The sequence below is a fragment of the Amblyomma maculatum genome, chromosome 5 (genome assembly GCF_055883805.1).
Source record: "Amblyomma maculatum isolate TAMU_Amacu chromosome 5, ASM5588380v1, whole genome shotgun sequence".
Lineage (NCBI taxonomy): Eukaryota > Metazoa > Arthropoda > Arachnida > Ixodida > Ixodidae > Amblyomma > Amblyomma maculatum.
In genome coordinates, this window is record NC_139348.1 from 42,170,584 (window position 1) to 42,191,463 (window position 20,880).

The 20,880-nt window shown below is 43.9% G+C and overlaps 1 protein-coding gene across 1 annotated transcript in view; it reads left to right on the forward strand.

Annotated features, from left to right (window-relative positions):
• Nucleotides 1-12,566: 12,566 nt before the first annotated feature.
• LOC146188145 (uncharacterized) overlaps nucleotides 12,567-20,880 on the forward strand; it is a 28,157-nt gene continuing 19,843 nt past the window's right edge. Inside the window, exon 1 of the mRNA XM_084603665.1 lies at nucleotides 12,567-12,905. Coding sequence (XP_084459791.1) covers nucleotides 12,685-12,905 — 221 coding nt within the window. The 5' untranslated portion in view covers nucleotides 12,567-12,684. The remainder of the gene's footprint in view (nucleotides 12,906-20,880) is intronic.

Here is a 20,880-nt window from a genome sequence, read left to right on the forward strand (position 1 = left end):
ATACTAAAAATAGTACCTTGCCAAAATAAACCTTTGTTTGTTTTATTTATTGCGTATTAGTCGCGTCGTGTTAGAAAAAGTTGGGAGACGGTCCCTGCTCAGTTTTGTGCCACACTGTGGCATCAACATTTGCCGAGGATTCGGGACTACTAGGGCGGAGCCACGCTAAAAGTCGCTGGTAATTGGACGATTTCGTACTTCGTCACGATTGACGTCTCAAGGCTGCGTCACAGCTTCGTAATTTTGACGTCACGCTCACAAACTTGTGAGCGGAGTCCGTAATACGGCCCAAGATATCTGTCTCGATGTTTGCAGTAACCCTGCAGTGTCAACATGTGATGGTAAGTTGTATTAACTTACTTCAAAAAAGACGCTTTAGTGCGATATGGATAGGACACTGTCGCTGCATATGTGGCCGCGGCGCGCGAAAGCACTGACGTTTGGTGCTTGACAGAATTAAACCTCGCTAAAACTTGTATAGTTCTTTACAAGGAATAGCTTTTCTGCCACTGACCATGGAATGGCCACAATGGCCATGGCACATTTAGTGATGTATCGTCAAGTGACACATGGAAAAAATAATAAAAAATATTGTTTACTGACACCTTCCTGGTCACTTTATTGTCACAGTGCATCTCGACCCCTCGATTTCCAGCACCTATCTGAGCTTGTAGTTTCGTTCACCTTTCATTATGTTGGTCTTACTGCTATACCACTTTTGTTGGCTGTACAAACTCAGTTGTTTTTTCTACCGGTTTATACGTTTTGTGTGTCCATTGTTTGTTCTAATAAAGGCTGTTATCTGTACTTGTCTCCACGTTCTGGAAAATGGCATCTCTAGTTTCTCATTAGCACCTGATGTTGCACTTGTCTACATTGGCGCGTCTGCTATTGTACCCTATGACAGATTTTATTTTTCAATATACATATTGTTCATTTTGTTTGGATAGCCACTGTTTCAGGGTCACTGATATTTCTTTTTTTTAATAAAGCATAGTAGCTTATAGAAGGAAAAATTTAGATCAGTTCATCTGTCCACCGGCCAGCCGTGTTAAGTGCCTCGTCGGGCGGTTCGTTCCGCGAATGATGAGACGAATATTCATGGCTCTAGATATTACTTTTGCCATGACAAAGCTAGGCAATTACTTTATCAGCGAAAACGAAACTGAAACGCATGTTTTGCCTTTTGGCTTTTGAGGTACATAACAATGACAACCTACCACATACGTGACATATGCTTCATTGTACAAGCAAACATGTCGGATATTGAGTACACGGGCTTCAAGTGGTCCTAGGTAAGAGTGTTAATAAACTCGCTTCATATATGACAGGTTTTTGTGTACCGTACCTACTAAACTACGTTATTTCTATACAGCGGCATGATGCTCCGAAGTACGATACCTTCCCATCAACGCCACCAGCGTCATTTCGTGTTCATGGAACAAAGAGGAGATTCTGATTTTGAAAGACTTAAAACTTTCCTGCTTTCTTCGTTCACTTTACAAAGGACATCTATTCTTCTTATGTAATCGGCCTGGACGCACCGTACTGTCACTGAATCACCTCGCGTTTTTTACCCCTGCTCGGATTTGCCATGCAGTACCCGTGTTTGTCTGTAGAAATGAATTGAAGCAAACGGCTGTTTGCTCTTGGGTTATACTGGATTATGCTTGATTCATTAAATGTGATCCGAACTCCGCACAGGCTCCAATTAAATACTTTAAGGCGAATACAGCTGCGTGACACGTGTAGTCCGAGCACTTTGGCCACTGTGAAATGCTTTCAAACCTGTCGTACATAGACCACAGGTATTTTACCCGAATTTAGGTGTTCACAGGCGGCATCGCGTGTTCGTTTACATATTATAGTCGTATAAAAGCAAGAAGCATCACGCGCAACCGCTGTCAGCGCTTTGCAACAGCCGCCCCAGCAGACGACGCACACGTTTCCTGTCTCAAACAAGCGTCACTTCCGGCGATCGGTAATGGCGCCTGTTTTTCCAGTTTCGGTTCTAAAAATGCTGACTTTTGCGTCCCGCTTGCGCCGTAACTTCTCGGGCCTGAAAGGTTATATTTTTATGGTAGCATGCTCTACATGTATACTATACAAACGTAGCTTTTTTGATGCCTAGAAAATTTGGGTAAAGTAGGCCTTTAAGTGGTCCAAATCGAGCATTCTGCCTCCGAAAATGGGCGCATTTCCGCCATTTAGCCTCTGCAATTGTGCCTGCGTCTCCTTTAACCGCGCCTGTTCCGCTTCCAGAATTAGCATTCTATCCCTTTCTAGTTCTTTTCCTCTACCGAGGTTTCAACTTAGAAATTTTCCATGCGGACCCACGCACCCTTAAAACTTCCCTACCTGCTCGAACGCAGACAGAAACGCGAAACATGGACCGGGAAAACTCGCGGTTTCGATGTGTTGCTCCCCTTTGTACGCACTCCAGTGTCGATGTCAGCCGTCACCCTCATTGGAGCCCACGATGCGCTGTCGCTCGCCTCGGGCCTTGGGTGCGTTAAATATCGAATTCCGCGCGATTCTAGTTGAAAATCTTCTTTATGGTTCTTTGTAATACATCACAAAAATATGCCCCTTCCCAATATTGCAAAAGAAAAAACAGGATTTATTGTTTCCGGCTGCCTGAAGAATAAACAATGTGCTCCCCACGGTAAAACAAGAAAAAACCTTCCCTCAAAAAATTTCTTTACTGGTAATGTAATTTTTCAAAAAGGTCTTAGCTCCTAGCAAAACTTTCATTCTCTTACTCGATTTAATACATCTGTGCCAGGGCCTCCACTGTATATGGCCCTGTACAACGGTTCTGAGAAGACATTAGCCCACAGACCACGGTACAACTTTTTCTTCTTTACACCAAACAAATATTCCAGAGAGAAACTCCCTGAAAGAAATCTAACACTCTCGGTGACCTACCTGTAATATTCATAAATCCCACACGCTAATACTTCTCTGGAGACGACAAACTCAGGCAGCAGGCGCCGCAGCCTAACTTGGCAGACGGGGCGCAAGAATGGGTCAGAAACGTCGCGAAAAAACAAGAATCGATTGATAACCTGGCGTAAGAAGGGATGCCCCAGCCAAGAACCATCATCTTTAAACCGCCGGAAGAGATTCGTCTTGTTTCAGCGTTCCCATTCCGCCGCCCAAATGGAATTGGCAAAATTACTCGCGAACAATGCAACACTTGTAGCGCATAAAACACAGGCTCCTGAACCGTGTGCTTTGTTACACTGATACTACACACAAATCACGCTTCCGTTGTTACCTCTATACCTCGGGGACTCGGCTAGAGTGAATATGTCTGCATCGTCATCTGGATGGACACTTCCACTCTGCAACCTAAGATGTTCAATTATTTATGGGCATCTAAAGGGTCTAGATAGCAGCGCCTAGGCGAGACCCCGCCGCCGCTCCTGCTGCCGTAGTCGTAGTCTGCAAACTTTGATTCGCAAGCGATAATAGACAGATGAATAGAAGGGTGGATGGATTGATGGATGTTAGAAATTTCCGTTTTGAAACTGGGTGTGATAGTCTTCACCATGCTCAACATTTCGTTTTTTACGTTTTGAAGCGAAAAGCTTCACTAGGAGTCTCGCGTCTGCGCCGTCGTTAGAAACATACATAACTCCCCGCTTTAACCAAGCCGTAGGAACGTGCCTTAGTGGTCTATGGGGGTAACGTGAATGCAATGGTCCTGGCAGGCTGAGTTTGATATAACCGTCCCATGTGAAACAAGAGACCCAAGTTGGCAGCTACTGCCGGGGGACCACGGTATGGACACGGACACTGACACGGAACGCAGCGACGAGCGGTTATACATGACGTAGTATTGCTTTTGCAATAATAGCCACAGCTGCGCATGCGCAAACTACGTGAAGTCACAGCTAGGAGAGGCGCAGGTGGTCGGAGCCGCCGCCACGACTCCGCCGGTTGACCTTTAGCCGGTGCCGCGCTCTTTCTCCGGGCTGTGTTTATGTCTATACAGAAGTGTAACGGTGATGATGATGCGAAATCAGAGTAAAGTTTAATCTTATGTGATGTACGGCTGTAATCAATGTTTCACCGTGATGACAAGCCGTGGAATATCTACAAGGTGCAACCGTGAATAACAAGGCAAGCCACGACTACGCCAATGAACCACAAGCTAAGCCGTCGCATCACTGAAGCTTTTCGCTTCTGATATCCAGGCTTAACCAAGCCTGAATATCACTACCAATTTTTAACTTAGATATTGCTTCCGTCTCGACTGCGGGATATGGTTCGTTCGAAACTCGCCTCCGGACACCCACCGGTAAAAATGGATTCAAGCTTCCTCCGGCCTGGCGCTCGGCTCTCACAGGGATGTGTGCTTGGAAGAGGCCCCTCAAACACTGCTGCGCTCCCTCTGGGACAAAATTAGTTCGACCACTAAGCCTGCAAAAGTAATTCGAGCTACCATATTTCACAGGGTTCAAAACTGAAAACGAGGCGTGTCTTGCACATGTGAAAACACAGAAAAATCCTTGCAGTTTCAAGTGTCAAACGCTCTTAACCAGCTCGCTGAAAGACGTAAAGGTTCACCATCACTGATGAAAATCACTTCTTAAAGAATCACTGTCGTCCAGGGCAAGTTCACATATCTGGCTGTCTGAGTTTGCGAGAAGATATTTGTTGCAACGTTGTAATGACTACAATGTTGCAAAAAAAGCGCTTGTCGATAGCACTTTCGGCTAGCAGCCCTAAGATTGTGGAACTTTTCCAGCTTTCGCTGTAGCGAACTTCACTGCTTTAATAAACATTGGAGTTTAGAAAGAGTGGCTCCCTATAGTTTTGATAGCAGTACATGTTTTTTCACTTTCACTCCATGATGACGTCACATTCAGCATCAGCGTTTTACTGTGTTTGAAATTCCCCCTCGAAGATATTTTGCTACGACGTCCCTTGGTTTATTAGTGCGACGTTTTCTTCACCACACCGCATTTCCTTGCACATTAGCCATACAAAGTTATCGCTTTAAAACTTCACGAGTGTGAACATCGGCTCCGAGAGTGGGAAAGAAACGTTCTAACTGGTATTTACATGTTCGACTGTCGATCTACAGGGCCTTGAATATTTGGGGGCTGGGATTTAAAAAAATTCCTATGCAAAATCTACTGCCCCATTCGAGCTGAAATAACGTTCACAAAGTAGCAAAATATCGTCTACGTTATCTGATAAGTGATTCAACATTGGTACTTGCCTAGATTTTTCGAAATCGAGAAAAGCTGCTCTCGGCGGCGTGCACAATTTTCGCAGAAGAGAGTCGAAAAGCTATTTTGACATGATACGTCATCTGTCGACCAGTGAGACAAGCTCCATCCCGGCCGTTGGCACGCTTGCCTTGCTGCCCGACAGATGACGCATCATGTCAAAATAGCTTTTCGACTCTCTTCTGCGAAAATTGTGCACGCCGCCGAGAGCAGTTTTTTCTCGATTTCGGAAAATCTAGGCAAGTACCGATGTTGAATGGTTTATCAGATAACGTAGACGATATTTGGCTACTTTGTGAACGTTATTTCAGCTCGAATGGGGCAGTAGATTTTGCATAGGAATTTTTGAAATCCCAGCCCTCAAATATTCAAGACCCTGTATATTGCTCCATAATGTTTTTTTCTTTGATCGTATTTTGTGGTTGGCCTCCGTTCTGTTGCTGTCTTCATGTGTTGTTTGGCAACTACATTTGCGAGATCATGTGTGATGCAGCATTGCTACTTAAATTCATTTTTGTTTTGTAAAAGGCACAGTCATATTTAGCCTTCTTTCTTTCCTTAGTGAAAAACAGTCGTTCTGCCGTACGTGCACCGTTTCTCGCATGGGTTGCAATATGTCGCCAATCGGTATTGTTTTATGCATAATCCCACAGCGTCGTTAGGCATTACAGTAGGGGGGATATATCGAAGCAAAAAATAAAATCGTACATGCAGCACAGTTCCTCTTGACAACACATGACGATAGTGCACACTTTTCACCTCAATATCGCGGCACACAGGACAGCTAAGCATTAAGACATTGCTTTAAAATAAATAACAAGAAAGGGGACTACAAAAGAGAACCTTAAGTGTTCAGCGCTAAAAAGAAATCGTCAGTACATAAAATAAAAGCCACAGAAACTGGCAAATTATTCCACTCCTTCACCGTTCTGAGACGAAATGTTTGAAATAATTAGTTTTGCATTAAAAGGGTCGGATCTTTTTCGAGTGGTTTCTTCTTTGCAATACATAGCTTGGGGTCTCAAGGTAATTTAATTTTCTGATCCCAGTGCGATTGTGAAATATATTATGCAATAACTTAAGGCGGAGGCATTTTCCCCTATGACTCAACTCTTGCCATCCCAAGCTTTGCTTAACGCTTGTAATGCTTAGATTCCTACTATAGTTACCTATAACAAAACGGGCAGCTCGGTTCTGGATAAGTTCAAGTGTCGCTGTTAATTTTGCGGTGTCAGGATCCTACACCGTGCACGTGTACTCTAAAATGAGCGAACATTCGAGAAACAAAGTCCTTCTTTCAGAGAACGGGGTACGGTTTTGAAATTGCGATACAGAAACCCAAGCATTTTTGCACTCTTCGATACTGTGTAGTCAACGTGTTTGTTCAAAGATAAATCTGATGTCAGGATTACACCCAGATATTTATATTCATACACATTTTTCACTAACACACTATCAATGAAGTAAGGAAAGTCAGGCATTTGAACACATTCTGAAAAAAGGGATGTGTACGGTTTTGTTCAAGTTAATGTCCATTTTCCACATCAGGCACCAATCGACAATTGAACCAACATCTTCTTGTAGAATCCTTGAATCATCACTTTTTCGCGCTGTTCTATACAAGACGCAATCGTTCGCAAAAAGACACACAGTGCAGGCGACGCTGTCAATAATATCATTCACGTAAAGTAAGAACAACAGCGGACCAAGCACGGAGCCCTGGGGGACTCCGGACGTGACATCAGCAGATGCGGATTCGTAGCCGTTGAGGACAACGTACTGTTTTAGAAAGGACAGGTATTCCCGTATCCAGCATATAACCTCGTTTTCCAGTTTGTAGCCATGCAGTTTTTCTATTAACAAGTCGTGCAGAACGACATAACACGACTTACTAAAAGCAAAACACAATCAATGCTGTTTCGGTCATCAATAGCTGCCGCTATCTGATGAACAAACTCGGTTAATAGATTGACGCATGAAAAACTATGACGGAACCCATGTTGGGAATTATCAAAAAGGTTGCATCTGCTTTACATGAGCTGTGATGTTAGTACGTAATATGTGTTCAAGTGTTTTACATGCAACACTTGTCAATAAGATCGGCCTACAATTAGAAACAACGTTCCTGGGGCCGCTTTTATGTATTGGAATGACCCGGGCAGTTTTCCAGTCCGCAGGCAAAGAAGAGGTACGTAATGATTTTTCAAGCAGTACATGAAAGTACAGGCAAATTATACTGGCACATGACTTCACTATAAAGACAGGGATATCATTGGGACCAACTTACTCATTAACATTAAGTTCACATAATGTATTTAAGATACCTTGAACTTCAAAACTTATGGGGGGCATTACCTCGTTAACAGATGGTCTATGGAAAGAAATATGACAGTGTGACGGTGGATGGAAAATAGCGAAAAAGAAAAATTCAGTATTTCGGCTTTTTCTGCATCGTCGTGTACGACTGTATTATCATATTTTAAAGGCAGTATAGATTGAATAATCTTAGCATTACTGCACACGTACTGTCAAAATTCCTTAGAATTATGTTTTACTCTTTGCTCAAGAGCTTCAAGAAACTAATCCTTACCCTGATTTATTTTAGCTTTGACACACGCTGCTAAGTCATAAAGTTTGGGCTTATGCACTGGCACTCTTTAGAGCAATATTTTTGGTAAGCTCGTCGGATAAGAGCGCACAACATGTGATTCATCCATGGCTTATCACGAGCACGCGTAGGGGAAAGAACATGCGAGGGAACAAATCAATTTATTTATTTTATTTATTTATTTATTTATTTATTTATTTATTTATTTATTTATTTATTTATTTATTTATTTATTTATTTATTTATTTATTTATTTATTTATTTATTTATTTATTTATTTATTTATTTATTTATAGATACTGCGATCTGGTACAGATCATAGCAGGGTGGGAAAAACAAAAAGAAATACAATTGATTAATTCGGCGATTTTCGACTTGAAAATGCACCAACGGTCTTCAACGCTTGAATCTTCTGCTACAGTTTGAAAAGTTGGAAAATATAAATCAAGGGCGCTGGTCATACTGAAGTAATCTGCTTTGCTGTAGAAGAAAACCTCCCGTGGTTTATGAAGACTAGAATTTTTAGTTGCTAAGTTAACATGGGCAACGACTACGTCATGATCGCTGATCCCAGGGATGACATGAGTATCCGAAATCATATAGGGTGAATTGGACAGAAGTAAATCTTGTGTGCATTTACCGTGTGTAGCCTTTAATACATGCTGGTCAAGTGCGTACAAGTCGGTAAGGTTGAAGATGGGTATATAATAATATAATTGACCACCCATTCCAGACCTGAAATTCTTGCCGCTAGGCGCGGTAATTTCAGCACCCACGAAATCATCTGGTGTGTGCGCTTTGGTTAGAAGGAAAGCAGATGCGTTAAAATGTGAGCACTATTTCTATGCTAACCATAACCTAGGTATGTACAGTGCAGAACGCAGGTAATTTACAAAATTTCCCTTTCATGTGACACATACTACATAGGGCAGACTGGCCTTTGTTTGAATGTCTGCCTCTTTGAACATAGTAATTATTTAACCCCAACATCACAAGATAATGCAAATGCGATCTTGTCCTCCTGCTCGACATAGCGAGAGAGAAATTATCGATGCATATCATATCACGAAAGGAGGGGACAAGTGAGTTAGCGAAGCATCCATTAACTTAACAAGAACTGAGAATACTTAACTTGAATCAGTTGTCAGGTAGTTTTCCACTTGTTTTGAGTATTTTCCAGGCTTGCTTTTTCCTCACCTTTTGTCAATTCATCTTCTTTTTATGTTTTTGGTTTTTATCGTACGCAGTATGTATTCTGTTCGCGTTACAATTAAAAATCAGTTGTGAGTTAGCGCTCGTGAGTGTTTTCCTTCTTTCGTGTCGTTGTCTTTTTTTGCGCTACGTTCGTAAAATGCAAACGCAGCAACTCGCCCCGTTCAGCATTCTTGTACAGTCGAGCCCTATTTGAAGGTTATCGCGCGAGCGTCGACCGAATATGTGAACAGCGCCATGGCCCAGAATTCTCTGCCGAGGCGAGGGAGGCATCAAGCCAGCTTCCCTCACTCTTTTTGCTGTTCCTTCAGCAGCCGTCACTCCCTGCTGGGCTATCAGTTTCTTTTTTTTTTTTTTTCTTGGTTCTGCAAACAGGCAATGATCGTAGCGCGCACGACGTATTCTTCGGTATTATCTGAAATTGGACACTTTATTGCAACAGATGTAAAGCTTAGAATAGAGAGAAAGGGCGGTGAGTGTCGCGGGAGTGATAGTTGTTGTATAGAACAGCGAACGAGGGAGAGAAGAGTGCGAAATCGTGATTTTTCGTGTTCCAAAACCGGCCGCCAGGTGCCTGGAGTGCTATTCCGGTCGACGCTCGCGCGATAACCTGCAAATCGCGCTAGACTGTACATGGTTCCGTCTTCTCGGTTGCAAAGGCACGTCGGTTCTTCCACTTACCGTAATCAGCATTATGAGCTATAACAAAGTTTGAGCATTTATTTATTTATTACACTATAATTTTGTTTGACAATAACATTTTATTTAATTTTAAAGAGGTTTCCTTTGGATGCATAATATCGGTAGGTCGCCATGAAATTTCATAGACAAATACCGAGAATGTTCGCAATTTTGTGCAAAATGGTTGTTTTTGCTCATATTGCTCATCACTGTACATCGCTACATTCTCATTTGGTAGCTGAATGAGAGTGCTCAATATAAGGTCGGCCCGTTCATAGCTGTTGCTCCTAGTGTAGGACTCAAACAGGTAGCGACTAAAGTCCTGCCATGTCGGCAGACTCTGGCGGTTTTTATACCACATCTGAGCGGCATCTTCTAAGCTGAAGGAGACGTTCCGACTCTTAACACGGTCGTCCCCGCCATTGAAACGCGCCATTGAAACTAAGCGGTGGTAGCAACAAACATGCTCGTCGACCGTAGAACCAGGAACGCCCGTCGCACTCGTCAAAGCTAAATTGACCGGCTGCTCAGAACAATCTAGATAACGTCGCAAATTGCTACTAGCACAAGCTGAAACATTATAGAAATATACATGAGTGATCGGAATATTTGAGACAAATCTCGGCGCATCTTGCGCAACAACGAAACTGATAAAGGTGCGTCTCGCGATATCGAGCATTAACAAACAAAGGATACGGAACTGATACGCTATCCAGAATCAGAGTGATAAGGCCGCATGCAGGCGGCTTCCAAAAAACAACAAATACATTTTTTTAGGTTTTGCTGCAATATGGAATGGTGATATCAGAACCAGCTTGCCAATACCTTTTGCAGTTATCCTTAGGCCTCGCAGGCACATTCATACGGCTCTCTTTAAGCGCGGCTTTATATGTTGGCTGGTAGCTCACGCCATCGCATCATCGCGAAGGTGGGAGTGAAAACAAAGAATGAAGGGCCGTATTGGAGGGCTTCAGATCACTGCGCGGAATAGGCTTTCACCTCATCGCAGTTTAGGGATCCAAAGTGCTCCCTAGAATTTTTTAAGACAATATTTGTAGCGATAAAGGACGACACAGGAAGGAGAGAGGCACGGGACGGTGCTACACATTAAACAATACTTTATTATGAGAAATGAACACAGCATGTATGCCGCATATTATTTTTTTATGTTCTACTATCTTTCAAATCTATCAAGAAATACGTATTCATTTTTGCGTAGTATCAGAGTAACCACCCTCACGCATCAGGAGCCAGTTTTTGTCAACGTGATAAGAATCATTTAGCTGTCATATGATCGCATATTTGCATTTCTTCAAAATGATTGCATAGTTCAAGAGCCCTGGAAAACTCCCATCACCCCGTTTCCTACATTACAAAAGAGGGTTAGAACCAGTGCCAGTTCTTAACGATTACGGCGATCCAGAAGCCTTGGTTTAATACATAGACCTATTTCGCAGATGTATACCTTACCACAAGTGAGAGGGATGCTATAGAACCCTCCTTCGGTGCATGCTACGTATGTCTTATGGTGATTATTTTGCGTATAGAGATTTCTTGTTTCCGTTTAGATGTTCCCTCAGACAAGCTGCCGAACTTGCTTAGCGCAAAAAATACTACTCGGATATTTTGATTTCTGGCTATATTCTTTAAGGTATGGGAGATGCGACGAGTGTATGGGACCACTGCAGGTTTGTTCCTTTCTGCAGAATGATTCTTCTAGGTCCTTGTGCCTGTTTTCAGTCTTTGGGCTAGTGTTTCAGAAACCGCAAAGGGTGAAGAAATGGGATACACTGCTGATTGAAGCGTTCTGATCTGCCTCTTAGAGCTAGCTCTAGCCATATGACATCAATTATTGGGGCGAGACTGTAGGCGGAGCGATGCTATTGTTTGTTTATAGTTTTCAAATGCCTGCTTTGGCTATGACCACGACTATGCTGAAGGCGAAGCTCGGGACTCATACTATGTGTTGGAACAAGACCAGCCGAGCGTCCTGGGCTTAGCTAGGCATATCAGGCTTCCAGACGTAAAACACGCCCCTAGTTAAGGCTAACTAGTTCGTTTTTTCGACTATTTAACATTTCTAAATTATCATCTTCTATTGAAGGAAGAGTACAATTTTTAAACATTGAGATGCCCTGCCGTGTTGGCACAGTAATTAAGACGCCCGACGGCTGTGTCGGAGTGCCCCAGTGCATGCTATCATGCGCGGTATCAGTGCATGTTAACGATGCCTGGCGGTCCAAATTTTCTGAACACTCTACAACAGCGTATCTAATAGCCTGTGTCGCATTGGTACAATAAAACTCCTTAAACCTAACCTAACTAATATGCCCAAAATGGAGGCTGTCACATGCAACAATTTTTTATTTCAGTTTTACTTGAACTGAATTTAGGAGCTCTGGAAAATAAAAGCTGTGCAGCTGACTTGAGGATGGGGAAGATAAAGTAATATGAAACAAGCTGAATACTGGGAAAGGAGGTCGATTTATATTGGCAAACAGGAAATAGATATGAACAAAATCACCCAGCCCATGTACTATCACGAAACGTAAGATACCTGTTAGGCAGGCAGCATCCACCCATGTGCATGCGTCCGCCACTTTACTAAGCACTTTTGGTGTAGACATGTGTACACTCCGCTGTAGCGGGTCTTTAGTGGCGGACCGCGCCGGCTTTGAAGCCAGGAATGATTCGACAGGTGCTGCACGCATGGAACTTTCCATGGTTCTATAACCGCTTGCAAGAATATCATGGCGCTTGGTTTGATAAGAATTGCCTACTTGCTTTTTTTTGCATTCATCTGCTGTGCTGCCACCTAACGCAAGCAACAGCACAGAGCATGGTAATTCGAATTAGACAACGACACGCACAATTGAGTGCATCTTTCTCCCCTCGTACTTCACGTGCCTCTCATACTAACCATCAAGAGTGCAAACGGGCATGGAAGCGGAGTTAAATATTCATAGCCCTGACTATGTTCCTTATCAACTCAGTTCCTCCTGCGAGTATGAAGCTAGTTCTCCGCATTTACCCAGGATCTTCTTTTGCTACGAATGCGGAGAAGAATTCCCAGTGAAAGAACAGCTGGAACAACATCGAAAGAGGGAACATCAGCAAAAAAAGCACCGCTGCGCCTACTGCTCCTACTCCAGCAACCACACGTAAGCCAGAATGATGCTCATCATTGCGTTTTGCTATTGATATATAGTATAGCTGTCAGCAGTGATGGCATTATACTGCAGCAACATCATTGTTTGTCGCCCTGGCACACTACGCAGGCGTATATCAGCAACGCATGTATTTTCTGGGACGTAATATTTTGAAGGAGGGTAGGAGTGAGACAACTCGGTAATTTTTCAATTACATTACCAAATGCATAGTTAAAACCTGATGTATGCAGTGGCATTGCACAAGGAACCGTTCTTGAGTTTCGCCTTCCATCAGAACAAAGATGTGAAACAAGCGCCGCTACATGCCTCTGTCAGTGTTGCAGCGAGCTCAGCATTTTTAGCCTTGACGTCAAGAAAAGAGCTCACTTCGTAAGAGTGACGCGTGGCAGTCATTGCGCCAGACGCTGGTCCGATTGCAATGGTGCCAGATAAAGGGTGGTTTGTCACGGTAATTTGGTGGCTGCAATTTTTCATCTAAAACTATGGAGGAACAGAGCGGCGCAAATTAAAATAAGCATTTGGTGTTTATACGCCCACGGCAGGCAGCCCTAAGGACGTTAGCAGTTATCTGTTTCCAGACGAGATTAGGAAGGCCGTGAAGAGAGCGCGATAGGAGTGGCTCGTGGTCATCAGCCATTACCGGGACACACGCTGTTCCTATAGTCACTTCAGTGGATAGAATACTTCCGTGTCATACACTCTCAAAAGCTTTTCAGAATCAATCCGAGCTGGTCCCATTGGTCGCATGTCTAAAATCACTAAGCGATGTGTCAGAAAACTGCTCCTTTCCCCCATTATTTATATTTTTTGCAACCAAGTTCTTCTACACCTGATCGCGACATCCATAATATGTCTCCTATAACACATGATATCACAGATACAGTATAGCGCGATTTGAAACTCATCACGCAAGCATCGACCAGCCTAGCGTTCCTGGCACTAGCGGCAGATTTCGCGAGAGGGAAAATTATAATTTCGTCCCCTTCTCTCCTTCGCTCGCTGTTCCATGCTAAAGTCATCACCCCGGAGAAGAAATTCCCCCATTTTCTTTCTATTCTATGATTTCCATTAACTGCGATTGAGAGTGGCCTTGGTTACCTTTTATCTTCACGAACGATATAAAAAAGTTTGAAATACATCGCGCTTATTGCGATCACTGCCTGTTCACTAAAGCAAGAAAAAAACAAATAAAAAGTGTACTTGCCGTGCAGGTAGTGATTAGAGAACTTGACTACTGTGCCGAAAATGGGGGATCGAATCCGGCCGCCGCTGCCGCTTATCGATGTAGGCGAAACTCTAGGCGCCAGTGTGCTAGGCGACATCAGTGCAGGTTAAAGAACCCCAGGTGGTCAAAATTTCTGGAGACTACACTCCGGCGTCTCCCATAGCTTGAGGCACTTTGGGGCATCAGACTTCATAAACAAACCATAATCGCCCAGAAGGGAGTGGTGGACGCCCAAGCAACAGCAGAGACAGCGAGGAAAGCTGGACTTATACCTCTTTCGTCACAACAGAGGGTTCTGGTTGGCGCGCTGTTCATTATCTCAGCCGACGCTCACGCCTTAACTTTCAAATCGCGCTAGACTTTACACTATACATCCTATACATCTCAGCTCTTTCAAGGTTACTTACAACTTGACATGGAGACGACCTATAAATTTCTGCATCATTGGTACTCTTGACACCTTCGGCTTCCCGCCTTGCTCTAGTCTTCAAATTAAAGCGATGTATGTGGATATTGTCAGCGCCTTGTTTCTTGATGGTTGCAATTGTGAGACGTTTATTTCACACCCGTGGCGTTCGTCAAGGTTGCCACCGGTCCTCCCTTTGTTTTTGCTGGAATTTCAGCCTTTCATAAAATCGTCTGCATATAGCCACGTTTGTAGAAGCGGTCTGTATTACCAGGAAACGGCACAGTGTGGGTCATAGCCTATACTGATGATATCACGCTTCATCTTTGCACACAACATGTCCGTGTATTGCGAGCTGGTGGGCACTAAAGCGGCTCTTTTTGAGGTTTAGTTTATTAGCGGCACAGTTGAGGCAGGCGATGACCTGGCCAAGTGCAGTCATGTAGCAAAGTTGGCCACGAAGACGACTATATGATACAGGTAACACAAACAGATGTTCCATTTCAGGCCGCGCAAAATGATGTCCATCATTTTTTATAATATGGGTAAAGCATTACAGAGTCCGAATGGCATATCCTTAAATTCGTGTAGTGTATCTGGGGTAACAAAGGTGGTCGTCGCATGATCCGCCGCTGCCATGGGCACTTGCCAATACCCGCAGCACAAGTCCGGGGAGGAAAAGAATTCTGAGCCTTTTAAGCAGTCTAAGGCATCGTCGATTCGTGATAGGGGGTACATAGCTCGACAAGCAATTTTGTTGAGATGGCGACAATGAAAACAAACACGCATTCAGCTGTACTTTTTATTAACTGACACCACAGGAGAATACCATTAACTACAGAATGCTCTAATTACTCCGTGTTGCAGCATGTCATCGACCAGCTCGGCAATAACACGGCGCTCAGTCGGGGACACAAAACAGGGCTGCTGATGTAGAGGTGGGTGAGCGCCAGTGTCAATGAGGTGAAAAATGGTAGGCGGGGTGCCGAACGAGGAGAGAAATTGATGTAGAAGGTCAAGAGGAGGCGCGGCTCTGGACCGCTGTCTAGCGAATAGTCATAAATGTCCCGCTGCAACCGGTTGCAAGCCACACGAGTTGGAGTCAAAACGTCCAATTGCCAAGGAGGGATTGAGACATCATCCCAGGCGAACAGAAGTTCTACGAGCTCGATGCGGCCGAGGCACTCCCCTTGAATCAACATAGCGGGAGCCGCAAGAGGATTGGCCACCAGAAGAGTGCAGGCGCGCTGTTCATGTCAAGGACGGCAACCGGCAACGGTAAGTGGCGGCGGAGGCAGGCAAGGTTAGAGGGCACGAAGGACTGTGGCGGTGGTGAAGGAAGAGGCAGTGAGCAGAACCAGAACTGCGGTAATTGGTGGGATAGTTGTGTCATGAGCGACGAGACGTTTGGGCGCAAAACGAGGACATGGCTCATGGAGCAGGGAATCGTATGGTACATCAATTGCTTGAATGAAATCTACTTGAGAACCGGCGCAGTCAGTCAGTGATAGCATGATGCTGGGACACGGAATCGCAGCCGAGAAGGGCGTCATGAGAACATGCGAGGAGAACAACGAATTCGATGAGGTACAAGGAAAAGCAATGACGAAGCGGGCAGTGGAGACAGCTGTCGGCTGCATACTGTGAGCGGATGCGCTACGAAGTGATAGTCCCGTGAGAAGCGTGGTCACTTTTCGGATGGAGCGGCAGAGTTTTTGGCTACAGAAACACCGGCACCGGTGTCGACGAGCGTAAGAGTATGAACACCTTCAAAGATGGCAGCAATAACATTCGCAGGTTGAAGCCGAGGACTTTGGCGTCCTGTCGAATAAGCGGTGAGTGTGTATTTAACTGCGGCTGCGTCATCGATGCAATGGCGAAATGGAGCGGTGACGTGGTGAACGCAAACGACGAAGAAGGACATCTGGACGATCAAGGGTGCTGTTCGTAAACCTGGGTGGACTGGGAACTATGGGAACAAATAAGGTGGCGCAGGCCATGGAGCAAAGAACACAGATAAGCTGAGCAAGCAATAGTGTGTATTATGCCCAGGAATGCCGCAGGCATAGGAAATTGGCCTGTTGTCTAAAGTGCGCCACAGAGGTGAGGTCTGAGGCAAATGAGGAGCAAAAGCAGTTGGCTCCGGAAGCACAGGGGCGAAGCATAGGCATATGATGGTGTAGGAGATGGGCTTGAAGCGACGTCGGCACATGTACAGTGCAGTTCCTGAAAAGGCGTCACACACACATACACACGCACACGCGCACACACAAACATTGACAATGTTGCACTGAAAGCTATTTGTATACTTCTTCCTTCTCTATTTAATAGTGCACACTACCTCATCTTTCACTGCCCTCCCAGTGATCTAAAAAGTCTATCTTTCTCGATAAGAAAACAGAAGGCCTTCTGACACAATCATCACCTGGAAAAGAATCGCCTATGCTTCCAAAATCTCTCTCGTCAATTTGTACTTATTCCTCCTCAAAACTGCAACGTTACTAATTTCGGTTGTGGCTTTTCTTACTTAGTTGAGTCTTTGCTGTGCAACGCAAGATTAGTCCCGGACGTATACAGAATTGCAGAGGTTTGTTTTCTTATCCTATCATTTATACATCAACCAATCAATCAATGAGTTTATTTCCGCATACAATGTACAGCGAAAAAGGGTGACATGACAAAAACAGCTTGACTGAGCTCCACTCACCCAGCAGCATTGACGAACGATGTACTATTTACGTTTGTAGATAATTTGACTACATTATATATACATAATGCACTTATACATAATACAGAAACATGAGCATGCAAAATACATATTCAAAAAGGGGTACATGATCAAAGAAAAATGAGCGTGTTAAATACATAAAAAGGTGTACAAAAACAAAGACTCCAATTATTGCAAAGACACATATATTGCATTGTCTTGTACCTTTTCTGCTCATCCAACTCCTTATGTAATACCCCGCGAGGGGTCTTAAGGTAATAAAATGAAAATGAAAATTACTAGGACACACATAGCATATTATACCACAATACATTATATACGGGGCAGTAAACGGCACTATATAAACAGTTCAGCAATATCCTTTTGCGACAGTTGTGCGATATCAATCTGAAGCATATCGCCCGGTCTGGCCGATATATTTCTTGCCACAGGACAAGAGAATCTGTTAAACTATACTTGGATGCGTTCAGAATAACTTGTTCAGTGGGTTGTTTTGCATCTTGATTTATTGCCGTTCCCATTTACACGCGCACATATACATTTAGCTTTGATTACCTTTGTTAGGAGCTGTAGGAATAATGTGAACACCGTGTTTTTTTATCAGTGTCCATCATGTTGTGGGTAGAGCCATGGACATAGGGCACCAAAGAACCTCTTCTGCCTCTGAATCACATGTTCATTCCCTATACTTTGTCTCTGATTCTGGATCAACAAGCCTTCAGCTAAGTTGTAAATAAATCTACGTGAATTCCTACTTCTAGAAGCTTCTCATACTGGTTTAAAAACATTGCCTGATACTGTGATGGCATGATTTCGTAAGAGTAGAAAGCGAAGTCGCCTTCTCGATACCTCTCTTCACTGCCTTTGAAAAATTTGACGTACATGGCAGGAATTGCTTCTTCGCTCGGGGGGAGGGGGGGGGGGAGGTTGATAGCTCCAACATAGATGTCCAGCCATGAATTCGAGTGTCCAATCAAGGAACCGAAGAACACCTACTCCTGCGAGCTCTCAAGTAAACCGGAGACCAAGACATCTTTGAAAAATTACCAGCACTATGTCTCTGAATTGTTCTGTTTCACTTCCTTCACATAGCACAAAAAATTCATCGACGTAACTCGCGACTTATACTGACCGCTTGTCTGTTAATTCATCCTTAATCCTTCTATAGCAGGCCGCAAGGTACACATCACTCAGGAACGTATTTTATCGGCCTCTGTCATAGTCAGGTTAATGCAGGGACACAAGTCAATAATGTCTTCAATGTAACTGGTGAACGTTCACTGGTCAGCTGCTCTAGCGATCAAAGACGCTGTTCCGAGCGGAGTTTATGAACGGCGGGAAGGCCGAAGAAGTAACAACATTTTGTCTTTAAGTTAAGCCAAATGGAATGTCCTACTCGTGGTTTCGAAAGCACAGATTACATACGTCACATAAGTAAAAGATGATGTTGAGCTTCCAATTGTCACCCCAGTTGTGAAGGCTAACCCGTTCGCATATTGCCTAACCATATCCCGTAGGAGCACTCGAACAGACGACGCTCTCAGCGAGTTAAATGGCAATTGTTGCTGAAAAGGTTTGTCTGAACTCACTGAAAATGGAGATTCACGCTGAAAGGTGTCTGTGAATGCAACCTACAGGTAACATATTCACCGAGGGCAGAAAATAATTATGGTGAAAGTAATTGCTAATTTTAACCGTTGTCATACCGATAGCTGCTAAAAGGTGCCCTTAACGCTGCCTAAAGGTCATCATCATCAACCTGACTATACCCACTGCAGGGCGAAGGCCTCTCCCATATTTCTCCAAATAACCCGGTTACCTAAAGGTAACATCCATTCAATGACTGCTGGAAATGACTACGGTGAAGATATGCTTATTGTATTCGTTTTCATACCATCACCTCGTAGCGGTGTTCGCGGCTGGTTTTCGTGCTATTAAGAACCACATTAAGAATCACATAATGCAACCTAAAGAGGAACACACCCCAGGAAAGTAGCTGGTAACGTCTTTTGGCGTTGTGAAATTGACAAAACAATATTCAGAAAAATATTGCAATACAGGATTCGAACAGATGTTCTATTGGCATTAATGCTGATATGAGTAGTGTTAATCCATTGCGCCACAGAAACGAGAGGGTTAGTGTCCTTTGAATGCGCTCTTATTCGTTTTGACAATAACTACACTATTTGGCGCCAGGTGAAGCTGCTCACGCCCAGGTGCTTATCGCCGGAGATTCCAACATGAGCAGGTGCAGTCGAGATATCATGGAAGGTGTAAAGGGTGATAAGCGAGTATTAGTTCGAACCTTCCTAGGGATGACAATGAGTGCAGTGCAGAAAGAAACCAAAAATAGGCTGTCAAAAAATTCCGCAGAGCGCAATACGGTGATAGTAACCGCGGGGCTGGGCGATGTCCTAGACGGTGATGATGCAGGAGTGGTAGAAAGTTTAGCTCAGAGAGTTGTAATATCAGGGTGATAGCACAGCAAGCACAGATCGGTGTGTGCACAGTACCGAAGGTGCTAGGAATGAACGGAAAGCTTGAAAAGGACGTGGCGGCAGTTCATTAGGACAAAAGAAAGTTAGGCCTGAAGAAGCATTTCGAAGTGGTTGAGGTAAACAGAGAAGTACATAGAGCAGATTTTGGCAGGGCTTTTCTGCGAGATGACATCCATTTTAACAGTGGGCGGGAGAAGAGATCGGCTGGCGCCTGGCAGGCAGGGCTGTAGCTTTTAAGAGGTCCGCGAGAGCTCCAGGCGCAGCGGTAGTTGGAAGCGAAGCAGAAGAAAGCGTAATAATGGAGGCTAAGCCCTACAAAATGACAAAAAGAAGGTCGACAAAGAAAAGTACAAAAAAGAGATTTAACACTATGATCAGCTACATAGACATACAAGGGGGTAAAAAAAGAGCGAAATGGCTAGAGATAGAACAGCAGTTGAAGGATGACAAAATATAGATGGGTACGCTAATGCGAGACTCATCTCAGGGATCTAGAAGATCCATCGTTTATAGAAGGCTACGTCTAGGAAGGGTGCAACAGAACGAGAACGGAAAAAAAGGGTGGAGGGGTAGGTATGTTGATACACCAGGGAACAAATTGGCAAAGAATTAAATCATCTTGTAAAGAACATATCTGGGTTTCAGGAACAATTGCCGGCATAAGGACATGGCTAGGGGTAGTTTATTTAGGAACAGGACATCAATGCAGGCAAGAAAACAAGGATCTTGTTGAATGCCTCAGTAATGATATAAGCCAGTTTGGAAACGGGGCCAATATTATTCTACTGGGGGACATGAACGGCCACATCGACGATCTGGATGGATACACGGATTGTAACGGGAAGCTAATGCTAGATTTCTGTGAGCGACACGATCTGGTTATAGTAAATAGAGAAACAAAATGTGAAGGCGAAATCACGTGGCAATTCCGCAACAGGCAGACGACCATTGACTATTGTCTAATATCGCAGGAAATTTATAGCAAGGTCATAAAAATGAAAATAGACGAAGAAGGGGAGTGTAGTCTGGGAAGTGATCATAAACGTATTAGTCTGCAGATGGGACCCTTGATGAAAAGAGCGATGGAACTTAGACAAAACGTAAACACA